Source organism: Heptranchias perlo, chromosome 25, assembly GCF_035084215.1.
Source record: "Heptranchias perlo isolate sHepPer1 chromosome 25, sHepPer1.hap1, whole genome shotgun sequence".
NCBI classification, from domain to species: domain Eukaryota; kingdom Metazoa; phylum Chordata; class Chondrichthyes; order Hexanchiformes; family Hexanchidae; genus Heptranchias; species Heptranchias perlo.
The window spans coordinates 22265510-22281958 of record NC_090349.1 but is presented as its reverse complement, the minus strand read 5'-3'; the positions used below and the strand labels follow the sequence as shown (position 1 = coordinate 22281958).

Below are 16449 nucleotides of genomic sequence, written 5' to 3'. Positions count from 1 at the left end.
AGAGAGAGAGGTGGAGGGAGGGGAGGAGAGAGAGAGAGAGAGAGGTGGAGGGAGGGGAAGAGAGAGAGAGAGGTGGAGGGAGGGGAGGAGAGAGAGAGAGGTGGAGGGAGGGGAGGAGAGTGAGAGAGAGGTGGAGGGAGGGGAGGAGAGAGAGAGAGAGGTGGAGGGAGGGGAGGAGAGAGAGAGGTGGAGGGAGGGGAGGAGAGAGAGAGAGAGAGAGAGAGAGGTGGAGGGAGGGGAGGAGAGAGAGAGAGAGAGGTGGAGGGAGGGGAGGAGAGAGAGAGAGGTGGAGGGAGGGGAGGAGAGTGAGAGAGAGGTGGAGGGAGGGGAGGAGAGAGAGAGAGAGGTGGAGGGAGGGGAGGAGAGAGAGAGAGAGGTGGAGGGAGGAAAGAGAGAGAGAGAGAGGTGGAGGGAGGGAAAGAGAGAGAGAGAGGTGGAGGGAGGGGAGGAGAGAGAGAGAGAGGTGGAGGAGGGGAGGAGAGAGAGAGAGAGAGGTGGAGGGAGGGGAGGAGAGAGAGAGAGGTGGAGGGAGGGGAGGAGAGAGAGAGAGGTGGAGGGAGGGGCGGAGAGAGAGAGAGAGGTGGAGGGAGGGGAGGAGAGAGAGAGAGGTGGAGGGAGGGGAGGCGAGAGAGAGAGAGGTGGAGGGAGGGGAGGAGAGGAGAGAGAGAGAGAGGAGGGAGGAGAGAGAGAGAGAGAGGTGGAGGGAGGGAGGAGAGAGAGATGGAGGGAGGGGAGGAGAGAGAGAGAGTGGCAGGGAGGGGAGGAGAGAGAGATGGAGGGAGGGAGGGCGAGAGAGAGAGAGAGAGAGTGGAGGGGAGGGGAAGAGAGAGAGAGAGAGAGAGGTGGAGGGAGGGGAGGAGAGAGAGAGAGAGGTGGAGGGAGGGGAGGAGAGAGAGAGAGAGAGAGAGAGTTGGAGGGAGGGGAGGAGAGAGAGAGAGAGAGAGTTCGGAGGGAGGGGCGGAGAGAGAGAGAGAGAGAGAGTTGGAGGGAGGGAGAGGACTGAGGAGAGGTGGAGGAGGGGAGGAGAGAGAGAGAGAGTGAGAGGAGGAGGAGGAGAGAGAGAGAGAGGTGGAGGAGGGGAGGAGGAGACGAGAGAGGTGGAGGGAGGGGAAGGAGGAGAGAGAGGTGGAGGGGAGGAGAGAGAGAAGAGAGGAGGAGGGAGGGGAGGAGAGAGAGAGAGGTGGGGGAGGGGAGGACGGCGCTCGCTTAGGTCTTGGCTGTCTCTCGCTCGTCTGCTTAGAGCTCTTCTGTCGAGGGTGGAGGATGAGAGAGAGAGAGGCTGGCGGCGTCTCTCTCTGCTATTGAGTCGCGGCTCTTAGTCGTCGTTCTTCGTCTCTCTCTATTCTGTTCTTCTGTCGTCTCTCTCGAGAGCGGAGGCTGGCGAGCGCGGAGTCGAGCGTTGTGGCGTCTCTCTCGCGTTTCTTTCTTTGCTCTCTCTCTCTTGCTGCTTCGTTCTTTCTTTTCTTCTCTCTCTCTCTCTGTATTCGTTCTGTTCTTCTCTCTCTCTCGCTCTTGCTCGTTCTTCGCTCTCGAGTTGGAGGGAGGGGTCGGAGAGGAGAGGAGGCTTGGAGGGAGGGGAGGAGAGAGAGAGGTGGAGGCGGGGAGGAGAGAGAGAGGTGGAGGCGAGGGGAGGAGAGAGACGAGAGAGAGAGAGGTGGAGGGAGGGGAGGCGAGGAGAGAGAAGAGAGAGAGGTGGAGGGAGGGGAGGAGAGAGAGAGAGAGGTGGAGGGCGGGGAGGAGAGAGAGAGAGGTGGAGGGAGGGGAGGAGAGAGAGAGAGAGGTGGAGGAGGGGAGGAGAGAGAGAGGAGAGGTGGAGGGAGGGAGGAGAGAGAGAGAGACGAGAGGAGGGGAGGGAGGGGAGGAGAGAGAGAGAGAGGTGGAGGAGGGAGGAGAGAGAGAGAGAGGTGGAGGGAGGGGAGGAGAGAGAGAGAGAGGTGGAGGGAGGGGAGGAGAGAGAGAGAGAGGTGGAGGGAGGGCGAGGAGAGAGAGAGAGAGGTGGAGGGAGGGGAGGAGAGAGAGAGAGAGGTGGAGGGAGGGGGAGGAGAGAGAGAGAGAGAGGTGGAGGGCAGGGGAGGAGAGAGAGAGAGGTGGATGGAGGGGGAGGGAGAGGGAGAGGTGGAGGGAGGGAGGAGAGAGAGAGAGAGGTGGAGGGAGGGGAGGAGAGAGAGAGAGGTGGAGGGAGGGGAGGAGAGAGAGAGAGTGGAGGGAGGGGAGGAGAGAGAGAGGTGGAGGGAGGGGAGGCTTTCGAGCGAGAGAGAGGTGGAGGGAGGGGAGGAGAGAGAGAGGTGGAGGGAGGGGAGGAGAGAGAGAGAGGTGGAGGGAGGGGAGGAGGAGAGAGAGAGGTGGAGGGAGGGGAGGAGAGAGAGAGAGGTGGAGGGAGGGGAGGAGAGAGAGAGAGGTGGAGGGAGGGGAGGAGAGAGAGAGAGGTTGAGGGAGGGGCGGAGAGAGAGAGAGGTGAGGGAGGGGAGGAGAGAGAGAGAGGTGGAGGGAGGGGAGGAGAGAGAGAGAGGAGAGAGAGGTGGAGGGAGGGGAGGAGAGAGAGAGAGAGAGAGAGGTGGAGGGAGGGGAGGAGAGAGAGAGAGAGAGGTGGAGGGAGGGGAGGACGAGAGAGAGAGAGAGAGGTGGAGGGAGGGAGGACGGGAGAGAGAGAGAGAGAGGTGGAGGGAGGGGAGGAGAGAGAGAGAGAGAGAGGTGGAGGGAGGGAGGAGAGAGAGAGAGGTGGAGGGAGGGGAGGAGAGAGAGAGAGGTGGAGGGAGGGGAGGAGAGAGAGAGAGAGAGAGGTGGAGGGAGGGAGGAGAGAGCAGAGAGAGAGAGGTGAGGAGGGAGGGAGGAGAGAGAGAGAGAGGTGGAGGGAGGGGAGGAGAGAGAGAGAGAGGTGGAGGGAGGGGAGGAGAGAGAGAGAGGTGCGAGGGAGGGGCAGGCGAGAGAGAGCGGTGGAGGGAGGGGAGGAGAGAGAGAGAGGTGGAGGGAGGGGAGGAGAGAGAGAGAGGTGGAGGGAGGGGAGGAGAGAGAGAGAGGTGGAGGAGGGGAGGAGCGAGAGAGAGAGAGAGAGCAGGTGGAGGGAGGGAGGAGAGAGAGAGAGAGAGGGGTGGAGGGAGGGGAGGAAGAGAGAGAGAGGTGGAGGGAGGGGAGGGCGAGAGAGAGAGGTGGAGGGAGGGGAGGAGAGAGAGAGAGAGCGAGACGAGGTGGAGGGAGGGAGGAGCGAGAGAGAGAGAGAGGTGGAGGGAGGGGAGGAGAGAGAGAGAGAGAGAGGTGGAGGGAGGGGAGGAGAGATCGAGAGTTGGAGGGAGGGGAGGAGAGAGAGAGAGAGAGAGGTGGAGGGAGGGGAGGACCGAGAGAGAGGTGGAGGGAGGGGAGGGAGAGAGAGAGAGAGAGAGGTGGAGGAGGGGAGGAGAGAGAGAGAGAGAGAGGTGGAGGGAGGGGGAAGCCCAGAGATTAAACCCCAACGCAATAAAAAACTGCGCATCTCCGCAGTGGGCGCAGGGCCCTCGTTTCTCCAAACTCCCGCCGCAGCCGCCCCCCGCTTACCCTTCTTGTGATAAGCCGCACTGCAGCGGCACTCGCGCCTAACACCCAGCCCCCGCAGCAGCGGCCGGGGAATTACACCCGCCATCACCATCGCCAGTCACACGACCGCAGACTGAAGGAACGCCACAACTAACTGCGTCACACGCCCTCCGATTATCTAACGTCAGACGTCGATGACCACCTGAGCCCGCCTCTTGCGCGATGACGTCAGCACCCCAATTACCATAGAAACCCCAGCACGCGCTGAACCGACAAGTGTTGCACTGAGTTTGGGCCGGGATTCGCACATTGAAATTGTGTTGTTGAGTAACAGGCTTGAGTCGCTTGCCCCAAATGTCCAGGTGCGAAGTTGTCTTGCTGCACCTTCCACATGATAAAACCAAGGAGTAATAAATTATAGTTACTATCTTAGAAAGAACCAGTAATTTGATAACGATATAAAAACAAATTTAAGTGCTGGAATTCAATGGGAAGCAAAAATACTGCAGATGCTGGAAATCTGAAATATAAACAGAAAATGCTGGAAATATATTGCAGGCCAGTCGGCATCTGTAAAGAGAGGAGGTCAATGTTTCACGTGGGATACTGACTGACTTTGTATTTCCAACATTTTCTGCTTTTGTTTCAGATTTCCAGCATCTTGCAGTTTTTTTGATGTATAATTAGTTAGGTTTAGAATAGTTATGGAAAACGACAAGGAACAATCAAATGTGAAAATACTTAACTGGAGGAGGGCTAATTTCAGTGAGTTAAAAAGGGATCTTGCCCAGGTGGATTGGAATCAAAAATTGGCAGGCAAAACAGTAATTGAACAATGGGAGGCCTTCAAGGAGGAGTTGGTTCGGGTACAGAGTAGACACATTCCAAGAGCGGGAAAGGAAGGGCATCCAAAGCTAGAGCTCCCTGGATAACTAAAGATACAGAGATTAAAATGAAACAGAAAAAGGAGGCTTATGATGAATGTAAGGTTCATAATACAGTAGGGAACCAGGCTGAACACAGAAAGTACAGAGGAGATCTAAAAAAGGGAATAAGAGGGGCAAAGAGAGAGTATGAGAATAGATTAGCGTCTAACATAAAAGGGAACCCAAAAGTCTTTCATAAACATATAAATAGTAAAAGGGTAGTCAAAGGAAGGTTGGGACCGATTAGGGACAAAAGAGATCTTCTTGTGGAGGCAGAGGGTATAGCTGAGGTACTAAATGAATACTTCTCATCAATCCTCACTAAAGAGAATGCTGCCATTGCAGCAGTAAAAGAGGAGGTGGTAGTGATATTGGATAGGATAAAAATAGATAAAGAGGTGCTTAAAAGATTGGCAGTACTCAAAGTAGAAAAGTCAACCCGTCCAGATGGGATGCATCCTAGGTAAGGGTGGAAATTGTGGATGTTCTGGCCACAATCTTCCAATCCTCCTTAGATATGGGGACGGTGCCGGAGGACTGGAGGATTGCAAATGTCACGCCTGTTCAAAAAAGTGGAAAAGGATAAACCCGGCAATTACATGCCAGTCAGCCTAATGTCTGTGGTGGAGAAACTTTTAGAGACAATAATCCGGGACAAAATTAAATGGCACTAGGATAAGTATGGGTTTATAAATGCAAGTCAGCACAGATTTGTTAAAGGAAAATCGTGTTTGACGAACTTAATTGAGTTCTTTGATAAAGTAATGGACATAGTTAATGAGGGTATTGTATATGGACTTTCAAAAGGCATTTGATAAAGTACCACATAATAGACTCGTTAGCAAAATTAAAGCCCTTCGAATTAAAGGAACAGTGGCAGCGTAGAGACAAAATTAGCCAAGGGACAAGAGTAGTGGTGAAAGGTTGTTTTTCAGACTGGAGGGAAGTATACAGTGGTGTTTCCCAGGGGTCAGTAGTGGACCACTGCTCTTTTTGATAAATATTAATGACCTGGACTTGGGTACAGGGGTGTAATTTCAAAGTTTGCAGGTGACACAAAATGTGGAAATGTAGTAGACAATGTGGAGGACATAGACAAACTGGTGAATGGCAGAGAATTGTGAAGTGATTCATTTTGGTAGGAAGAATGAAGAGAGGCAATATAAACTAAATGGTACAATTTTAAAGGGTGTGCAGGAATAGAAAGACACAAATCTTTGAAGGTGGCAGGACAAGTTGAGAAGGCGGTTAAAAAAGCATATGGGATCCTGGGCTATATTAATAGATGTGGAGATGCCGGTGATGGACTGGGGTTGACAATTGTAAACAATTTTACAACACCAAGTTATAGTCCAGCAATTTTATTTTAAATTCACAAGCTTTCGGAGATTTTCTCCTTCCTCAGGCAAATGTTTCAAGAGCTCCTTGAAGCCTACGCATTTATACATATAGAACAATACATGGTGTTTACAGACTGCCCCTGCAACTGCCCGTTGCCAAGGCAATCACCGTGTTCAGACAGAGAGGTGTCACCTGCAGAACCCCCGAATACACATTCAACAAAAAAACAAACAGGGAAAAAAAACAGAGAAAAAAAACACAGAGAGAGGCAGAAACATCCGGAAGGCAGAGAGAGCCAGCAAATGACCCATTATATTAAAAACAGATAACATTTGTTCGATGGTGGGGTAACGTGTAGCGTGACATGAACCCAAGATCCCGGTTGAGGCCGTCCTCATGGGTGCGGAACTTGGCTATCAATTTCTGCTCGACGATTTTGCGTTGTCGGGGAACACTTCAGCAGTCATGGACATTCATCCACCGACCTTCGGGTAAGCGTACTCCAAGGCGGCCTTCGAGACACACGACAACGCAAAATCGTCGAGCAGAAATTGATAGCCAAGTTCCGCACCCATGAGGACGGCCTCAACCGGGATCTTGGGTTCATGTCACGCTACACGTTACCCCACCATCGAACAAATGTTATCTGTTTTTAATATAATGGGTCATTTGCTGGCTCTCTCTGCCTTCCGGATGTTTCTGCCTCTCTCTGTGTTTTTTTTCTCTGTTTTTTTTCCCTGTTTGTTTTTTTGTTGAATGTGTATTCGGGGGTTCTGCAGGTGACACCTCTCTGTCTGAACACGGTGATTGCCTTGGCAACGGGCAGTTGCAGGGGCAGTCTGTAAACACCATGTATTGTTCTATATGTATAAATGCGTAGGCTTCAAGGAGCTCTTGAAACATTTGCCTGAGGAAGGAGAAAATCTCCGAAAGCTTGTGAATTTAAAATAAAATTGCTGGACTATAACTTGGTGTTGTAAAATTGTTTACAATATATTAATAGAGGCATAGAAACAGGCACAAAAGCAAGGAAGTTATGCTAAACATTTATAAAATACTGGTTAGGCCCCAGCTGGAATATCTGGACACCATACTTTAGGAAGGATGTCACGGCCTTAGAGAGGGTGCAGAAGAGATTGACTAGAATGTTACCAGGGATGAGTGACTTCAGTTATGTGGAGAGGTTGGAGAAGCTGAGGTTGTTCTCCTTAGAGCAGAGAAGGTTAAGCGGAGATTTGATAGAGGTGTTCAAAATCACAAATGGTTTTGATAAGAGTAAATAAGGAGAAACTATTTCCACTGGCAGAAGGGTCAGTAACCGTAATGATCTGGAATGCACTGCCTGAAAAGGTGGTGGAAGTAAATTCAATGGTAACTTTCAAAAAGGAATTGGATAAATACTTGAAGGGTAAAAATTTACAGGGCTATGGGGAAAGAGCAGGGGATTAGGACTCAAAAGCAAAATATTGTGGATGCTGGAAATCTGAAATAAAAACAGAAAATGCTGTAAATACTCAGAGGGTCAGGCAGCATCTGTGGAGAATGGAAGAGGTAATGTTTCAGGTTAAAGACCTTTCGTCAGAACTCTGACGAAAGGTCTTTGACCTGAAAAGTCAATTCTATTTCTTTCTCCTGAGAGGATTAGGACTAATTGGACAGCTCTTTCAAAGAGCAGGCACTGGTACGATGGGCCGAATGGCCTCCTCTTGTACCGGACCTACTATGATACTACAATGGTACCATAGTTCTGCAGGTTCAAGTCTTGCTTAGCTTTGGGTGGTCACGTGTGATATTCACATCTGTTTTGAGGCAAGAACTTTCTGTTTTCACATTAAAAACATAAAATGTATGAAAGTCAGTAATTTTAAAAAGAGAATGCAGGAAACAGAAAGAAAAATATGCTAGAAGTACACGTCAGGTCCGTCCGCAAAACGACAGGTTAAGGATGTGTGTACAAGACCGTGGTCAATTCTGACCAACCTGCCGTGCACTTCCAAGCACCGTAATAAGGAGGTCGACGGCAGTACCTCACTTTCCACAACATATACGATGATCATATCTGGGGCAATGCGCAACAGCACCGCGCCCTTACAATGGCGACTCTTGACAAACACAACATCTGGACTCCGAGATCTATAATCGTCATGTTCAATCGTTCGCTTAATGAAAGCCCAATAAACAAAAGTCGCGTTGTTATGACGTCTTTATTAGCCCTCTTTATTTCCCCTATTCTCTCCATAATAATATGTTTAACTCAATGTATGCTGCAATATGTGGACTTCTACTTCATTTTAAAGCTTCGGATAAAATAAGGAAGAGTTCAATGAGAGGCAGAAGCGTTTTAGGGATGTGAAATTGTCCCATTTGAATCCAGCGCCACGGACTTTCCCCACATTGGTTTCCAAGATGGCGGATAGCGGGAGGAGGCGGTCGAGTGAGGCCGAAGAGCTAGAGCTTGAAACCGGGGGCGACTCGGAGGAGGAAATGGAAGACTCTTCGGAGGATGAGCAAGAAAATGAGGCAGAAATCCAGCGGTTGGAAGAGCAGGTGCGGCGCGGCCTCGGGCAGGAAAAATAAACAACACCGCGTGAGCAGGAGGGAGGCCCGGAGCCCGCGGCTTTTAAAACTCCATCCCTTCCTCCCCCGCCCCCTTTCCCCACTCCTCCGAGGAGGAAAAAAAAATAAAACAAAACATTTCAATAGATTAGAAGCCTGTGGGTAATTACCATAAGGTGCGAAACAGAACCTACTCAGACCAAAGGATCCCCCGAGGACCTCTTGGTCAGGATTCATCAACCAAAGAACGAATAATATCGCAAATTGCCGTCGCTCATCTGGAGAGAGAACATAATTTTCTGACTGTTCTATCATACAGAGCGCCAAGGCAACTATGCCCAACATTGAAAGTGGAATGTAGCTTCTAGCTGCATACAAAAGAGATCGAGAAGAATTTGAAGCAAGTGGCTCATCACAGTAATAAGCCTATGGCCATTTGTTAAGCCTGTGATGGTCTTGATCTCCACTAAAATCAATGCTCAGAAATTTCGGACGTTGAATAGTTCCAAAAAATCTAGGAGTGTCTGTTAGGATAATTCCTTCCTTATCCTTTTAACAGATTCATAAAGCTAGAGACAGTAATATGTCTTAATAATTAATTTCATTTATTATTGTTTAAAAACATTCATCTTAAAACTTCATAACTTCGTTAAACACATTTAGCCTTCTGTCTAAAACTATCTGTGTAGGGAACTTAAGTTAGCATAGCCCAGGTGCAATAATAAGTCCGATCATGGTAATTACTAAGTTTTTCTGCCCCCTTCCTGTGGACCAGACCACTTTATGTATAAATAAGATTACTATATAGAAGCAAAAAGACACAGGAAAGATGCAAATGTTTGTAGTTACTATTTATAATAAATTGAATGTTTCTCTTGTCACTCTTGTTTATATAAAAACTTATTTTCTGCCAAGTGTTAAAAAGGAACCATTGAAAAAATGAAAAGGTCAATCATATGCAGTGTACTAAACTGAAGATACCTTGTGGACACAAGGAGTCAAGAATGGCTATACCCTTTGATCTTTAACAATTACACTTACAAAAAAGAGAAAGAAAGCCAGTCACTTAATGCTGGATGTTTCTAACCTGCATTCTGAAACTTGCAACTAACTTCCCATGTGCAAAGATCCTTGACCAAAAAAAACAATTAACTCTGATTGAGCTGATCCTGAGTTTACTTAATAACTTAGACTTTGTGCCCTTAAAGCAACACAGCGCCACCTTTGTGCAATAATACATTGTGCATTACATGGTATGACAGTCCTGTGATTGCAAAATAGTGTATCATTTGACACTGAATAATGCCACAGGAGTCTTTTTAAACACTTCTGTTCATTTGTTTAAAACATTTTATTCTTGATTTTTTTTTTTATGTCCTTGCATGGCTTTATACTCCTTAAACCATTGGTCAGGAAGCTTTATGCTGGTACTTCATGTGGCTAATTGGGGCAAATTACATGATTTCATAGTATCAGCACAGGAGGAGGCCATTCGGCCCATCGTGCCTGTGCTGGCTCTTTGAAAGAGCTATCCAATCACCCCGCTCTTTCCCCATAGCCTTGTAAATTTTTCCCATTTAAGTATTTATCCAATTCCCTTTTGAAAGTTACTATTGAATCTGCATCCACAAGCTATCTCAGGCAGTGCATTCCAGATCATTACAACTCGTGGCGTAAAAAAATGTTTCCACATGTAGCCTCTGGTTCTTTTGCTGATCACCTTAAATCTGTGTCCTCTGGTTACGCCACGGGAAACAGTTTCTCCTTATTTACTCTATCAAAACCGTTGATGATTTTGAACACCTCTATCAAATCTCCCTTTAACCTTCTCCGTTCTAAGGAGAACAACGCCAGCTTCTCCAAACTCTCCACATAACTGAAGTCCCTCATCTCTGGTAACATTCTGGTAAATTTCTTCTGCACCCTCTCTAAGGCCTTGATATCCTTCCTAAAGTGTGGTGCCCAGAATTGAACACAATACTCCAGCTGGGGCCTAACCAGTGTTTTACAAAGGTTTAGCATAACTTCCTTGCTTTTGTACTCTATGCCTCTATTAATAAAGCCCAGGGTCCCATTTGCTTTTTTAACCGCCTTCTCAACTTGTCCTTCCACCTTCATAGATTTGTGTATGTGCACTCCCAGGTCTCTCTGTTCCTGCACCCCCATTAAAATTGCACCATTTAGTTTATATTGCCTCTTCTCGTTCTTCCTACCAAAATGTATCACTTCCCACTTCTCTGCATTAAATTTCATCTGCCATGTGTCTGCCCATTTCACCAGTCTGTCTATGTCCTGCTGAAGTCTGATACTATCCTCGACATTGTTTACTACATTTCCGAGTTTCGTGTCATCTGCAAACTTTGAAATTACACCCTCTATACCCAAGTCGAGGTCATTAATATATATCAAAAAAAGCAGTGGTCCTAATACTGACCCCTGGGGAACAACACTGTATACTTCCCTCCAATCTGAGAAATTGTTTTGCCATAAACAGAACAGACATCTATCTTGATCTGATATGGGTGACAATTTAAATATCAAAAAATTCTAGATTTATAGGTAACTGATCAGCTATTACACTGTTAAGTGAATTGACACGTGTGACTAATCTTTAGGACACATGCTGGTAGCATTGGCATGGGGGCAGCAGTGATGTGTGCTTTGTTCTTTTTAGCTTTCCATTAGCGCCTATGACTACAACTGTCACGTGGATCTGATTAAATTGCTGCGTCAGGAGGGAGAGCTGGTGAAATTGCGGTGTGCTCGACAGAAGATGAGCGAACTTTTTCCGCTTACTGAAGGTAAGATTATAAATACAGACAACTAAGCCTTTAGCTGAAACCTGGGTTATTGTAATATTTTTAAAGTGGACCAAATTTTGTAACGTATTTGTGTCCAGCCTGCTGGTTTGAAGAATCAATCCATTTTCACAAAGTCTCTATTGTAGAGAACTCTGTTCTTTCATTTCTACATTCTGTTGTCTGATTTCTGGAGACTCTTGTATGAGAATACCCTCTGCAGGTGTAGAATTTCTGAGATTTTGATGTTGACGTCACATAGCCAAAGACCTTGTTCGTAATGAATAATTTTGTTTGAAGTTTCTGGTTCTGTTGTAATGGGAATACTAAGAAAATAAGCTATTGTGATTGTGTTTTGCAGAGCTTTGGCTGGACTGGCTGAAGGATGAGATTCGAATGGCAGAAGAAGCATCTGACAGGGAGAAAGTTTATGAGCTGTTTGAGAAGGCTATCAAAGATTATATTTGTAAGTTCCTCTATTCTTTACCCTTTAGCTTTGTGCATGAGTCCCAACAATGAGCAACTACAGATTCCTTTGATCAAACCAAACACCCTCCCTGTTGCCTTGCAGCAAGCTCGCACCTGTTGGCTGAGCACAGAGTTGGTCCTGCCTGCCATTCCCAGTGAAATGAGGTGGGGGAGAAGGGAGGAGACATTGGGGTTTATAAAATTATTAATGTGTTAATGGAAATTACTTCCAGGCACAATATAGTTTTGAATTTAGGGCCAAAATTAGGCTGTCCTGAACGTTCGCTCTCCTTTGTTGGATCAGCCTAGCTTTAAATTTGGCGCTAGTTAACTGGGAAATGAAAAACCCATGTCGGTTAAAGCAGATAAGTGATCAAATATTTCATGTAACCGGGGGTGATGGCACAGTACCACAGCATGGTGTAGCTCCCCATATTAGAATCCATTGTAGACACCGTGATGTCATGTTCTCCATTACACGCACGAACGTTTAAGTTTGCTAAACTGCAGAATCTGCAGATACTGATAAAATTGGTCTCCAGGTAATCGGCACTTACCTTGTCAAAGCTGAAAAGGAAGCTCCATGAGTAGATTCCCAATCATTGTTAGTCCCTTTGCCACCATTTCTCATTCTTGAAAGTCCTGACATTATACTACATTAAAACTCATTCCACTGGACAGAAAGAAGACTTTTGGATAAACTCCAAAATGGAGCATAGTTGACTCCACTGCAGAACACTGCAGAATCATAGAATGTTACAGCACAGGAGGAGGCCATTCGGCCCACTGTACCTATGCCAGCTCTTTGAAAGAGCTATCAATTAGTCCCATTTCCCTGCTCTTTCCCCATATCCCTGTAAATTTTTCCCTTTAAGTATTTATCCAATTCCCTTTTGAAAGTTAATATTGCATCTGCATCCACCACCCTTTCAGGCAATGCATTCCAGATCATAACAACTCGCTGCGTAATTTTTTTTTCCATCATGTCGCCTCTGCTTCTTTTTGCCAATTGCCTTGAATCTGTGTCCTCTGGTTACTGACCCCATTGCCAATGGAAACAAGTTTCTCATTTACTCAACCAAAATCCTTTATGATTTTGAACACCTCTATCAAATCTCCCCTTGACTTTCTCTGCTCCAAGGAGAACAACTCCAGTTTCTCTAGTCTCTCTATGTAACTGAAGTCTTTCATCCTTGGTACCATTCTAGTAAATCTCCTCTGCACTGTCTCTTAAGGCCTTGACATCCTTCTGAAAGGGTGGTGCCCAGAATTGGCCATCATACTCCAGCTGGGGCCGAACCAGTGTTTCATAAAGGTTTAGCATAACTTCCTTGCTTTTGTAATCTATGCCTGTATTTATAAAGCCAAGGATCCCGTATGCCTTTTTAACAGCCTTCTCAACTTGCCCTTCAAAGACTTGTGTACATACACCCCCAGGTCATTCTGTTCCTGCACCTCCTTTAAAATTGCACCGTTTGGTTTTATTGCCTCTCTGCATTCTTCCTACCAAAATGAATCACTTCACACTTTTCTGCATTAAATTTCATCTGACGTGTATCTGCCCATTTCACCAGTCAATCTATGTCCTCCTGAAGTCTGTTACTATCCTCTTCGCTGTTTACTACATTTCAGAGTTTTGTGTCATCTGCAAACTTCAAAACTGTGCCCTGTATACTCGAGTCCAGCTCATTAATATACATCAAAAAGAGCAGTGGTTCCAACACCAACCCCTGGGGCACACCATGGCACATTTCCCTCTAGTCTGAAAAATAACCGTTCACCACGACTCACTTTTCTGTCCCTGAGCCAATTTCGTATCCAGTCAGCCACTACCCCTTTAATCCCATGGGCTTCAATTTTTCTAACAAGTCTATTATGTGGTACTTTATCAAACGCCTTTTGAAAGTCCATATCAACCACACCACCTTCATCAGCCCTTTCCGTTACTTCGTCAAAGATCTCAATCAAATTAGTCAAACACGATTTGCCTTTGACAAATCCATGTTGGCTTTCATTTATTAAACCATATCTTTTCGTGTGCCAATTAATCTTGTCCCAGATTATTATCTCTAAAAGTTTCCCCACCACCAATGTTAGGCTGATTGGCCTGAAGTTGCCGGGTTTATCCCTCTCCCCTTTTTTTGAACAGGGGCGTAACATTTGCAATCCTCCAGTACTTTGGTGCCACTCCCATATCTAAGGAGTCAATAAACACACAGGCCCTGAAATAATAACATGTGATACTACCATACAAATGCTTAACGTGTTTGTCTAAAGTTCCTCTCCAGTATTTTAGGTAAGGTGTTGACCTGTTTAAAATAATTGGGTTAACGCCTCTGCTAAAATAGTAGAGAGCAGTTCCAGAAGAGCTTGAATGAGCATTTGTAAACAATTATCCCACAACATAATTTTAGGGCCTAAGTGCACTTTTACACGCAGATTGTCTCACAGTGGAGTCAGCAGTGACCAGGTTTTGGGGTCTGTCCAAGAAGCCACATTCTGTCCAGTGGGAATAAGTTTTACTACAGTTGTGAAGTTTCAGATTTGAAAACAGTTGTGTGGGCTGCTATATGTGAAGGGGACATTTCCCCCCCCCCCCACTTCCCATATGCCTGCTAGAAGCCAGATTTGTTATGTGTTCAAAGTTTTAATGGAAAAACCCTCTTAATGAGAGTACCTGGTTAATAACTGAGGCTTGGATTGTAAGAATACATGCACTAATTTTCATTCTGTTTTGACATACATTACTGTTAACATTTTAAATACAGGTCCTGAGATATGGCTGGAATATGCCCAGTACTCCATTGGCGGGATTGGACAGCAGGGTGGTATTGAGCGAGCTCGTGGAATATTTGATCGAGCCTTAACTGCTGTTGGATTACATATGACAAAAGGAGCAGCAATCTGGGAGGCCTTTAGAGAGTTTGAAAATGCTATTTTAGGAACCTTACAGGTAAGGGAATGATGACGCTAGATTAACATAATAGGGAATGTAAACAAATGGTAAACCTGTGAAGGATGTGTGTTTCATGGAGCTAGATGCAAACCAGTCATAAATAATTGGGTAGTGGCGTAGAATATACAGGATTGTAAGCATTGCTTTGTTACTTTTCATTGATCTGTTAAAGCCTATTAAACTGAAGTTTCTCTAACTATTGCATTCTGGTTGAGCACAGACTTTTTTTGTGCTTGGTGGGAGTGATGTCAATACTGGGGAGTGGCATAGCTTCCATTTTCAGCATCAACTCCTAGTTCAGCTATAGCATGAGTTAGATGTGGGACAAAGCATTTCCTACTCTGCCTGAAAAATGAGCTTTAACTGTAACCTCAAAGCCTGAAAGTGAGAATTTAATGCCAAATTATGGACTGTTTTGTGCTGCAGACCTGCATTGATTAGGAACTGGGTTGAGATGGCTCAAACTCATTTCACTTGGAAATTTTGTAGCTGATAGTATCATAGTTTCCTAGTAGTTACAGCACAGGAGGAGGCCATTCGGCCCATCGTGCCTGTGCTGGCTCTTTGACAGAGCTATCTAATTAATTCCATTCCCCTGCTCTTTCCCCTGATAGACAGGAGACTTTTACCCCAAAGCCTGCATTAGACTTGAATCCAGGTCCCATTAATGAAAGAATGTTCTCTGGTCAGTGGCATCATTTAAATCTTGATTTTACACTATTGGTGCAATATCTGCTTAATTCATCAGCCAGGCAGCGATTTTGAATTTTCCTTCAGTGGAGAAAAGGGAATGGGATTTTGTTCAGGCATTTACACAAACTTGTTGCCTATCACTTGCAATGGAGCCTTGGCCAGTGTCGCATAGTGGGAGTTTTTAACAGAACTGTGGAGGCCGTGAATAATTGTAGGATTTTGGTGTTGATATTCAGTATGATTGTGGTGCAACTTACAGTTGATGTGAATTTGCAGGTTTGGAATGAGCAATAGTATTTGAGCTTCAGATTAATAATTGTCGCTGAAGTCTGTGGGTGTAGCTAGTCCAGTTTCATATCCTTTACCTCGTTGAATTAGAAAATATTAAACTGAAATATACCTGATGTTTCATTATATAATTATACAAAGGAAATGTTTGTAGGTGTTTGAGGAAGGAGCAGTTATTACTGGGCTATGGAGGTACCATAGTGCAATATGCAGAATGCTTCAGTCTTCTAGTATCTGTCAAATTTTGAAATGTTCTCCCAGTTGAAGTGAAATTTTAGATTATTTACTTGCAGTCAAAATGTTTAAGAGGACTGGCGTATTCTGGAATGTTCAAATCAGTTCCTCAATTTCAAATTCAATAATTGACATTAATTAAACATGTGTTCCTTCCATCAGCCTTTAGCTGGCAGCATTTTGACTCCGGAACAGCAGGAGATGACGAATGCACAACTTGACCGAATACACACACTCTTCAAGAGGCAGCTGGGTGTCCCTTTGCTTGGTAAGGTGCTTTGAGTTTACATATGGCTATACCTACATCTATGGGAAATATGGGAGTCGTGCTGGATTTGTTTTGCGTTGGGTAGGTGTTAGACGGGCAATTGTAAATCTTTCATAATTGGAACATGTGCATAAATGCCCACCAAGCCCATTGCATCTAACAGACCATTTGAAAATTGTATGTGTGCACTCTTCCCAACTTATATTCTTCAGATTGATTAACCATTGGTTAGACTTCCAAGAAAGTTAAGTAGTCTTGTTCCATTTGCAGTATCCACATAATTCATCAAAGACATTTAATTTGTTCCCTGGCAATCATTTTTCCACAAGTTGTGACTGCCTGTCCTTAAATTTAGTTCTTGAGTTCCAAAGTCCTCCTCTCACTATTAATAGACCCTTTTCAATGTTGTTTTGA

The 16449-nt window shown here is 45.7% G+C and overlaps 2 protein-coding genes across 2 annotated transcripts in view; one reads left to right on the top strand and one right to left on the bottom strand.

Moving 5' to 3' along the window:
- Positions 1-3619, bottom strand: part of iscua (iron-sulfur cluster assembly enzyme a) — an 18772-nt gene extending 15153 nt beyond the window's left edge. The window contains exon 1 of the mRNA XM_068006354.1: positions 3532-3619. Coding sequence (XP_067862455.1) covers positions 3532-3619 — 88 coding nt within the window. The remainder of the gene's footprint in view (positions 1-3531) is intronic.
- Positions 3620-8159: 4540 nt separating this feature from the next.
- sart3 (spliceosome associated factor 3, U4/U6 recycling protein) overlaps positions 8160-16449 on the top strand; it is a 39701-nt gene continuing 31411 nt past the window's right edge. The window contains exons 1-5 of the mRNA XM_068005743.1: positions 8160-8321; positions 11005-11131; positions 11490-11594; positions 14365-14549; positions 15930-16035. Coding sequence (XP_067861844.1) covers positions 8181-8321; positions 11005-11131; positions 11490-11594; positions 14365-14549; positions 15930-16035 — 664 coding nt within the window. The 5' untranslated portion in view covers positions 8160-8180. The remainder of the gene's footprint in view (positions 8322-11004; positions 11132-11489; positions 11595-14364; positions 14550-15929; positions 16036-16449) is intronic.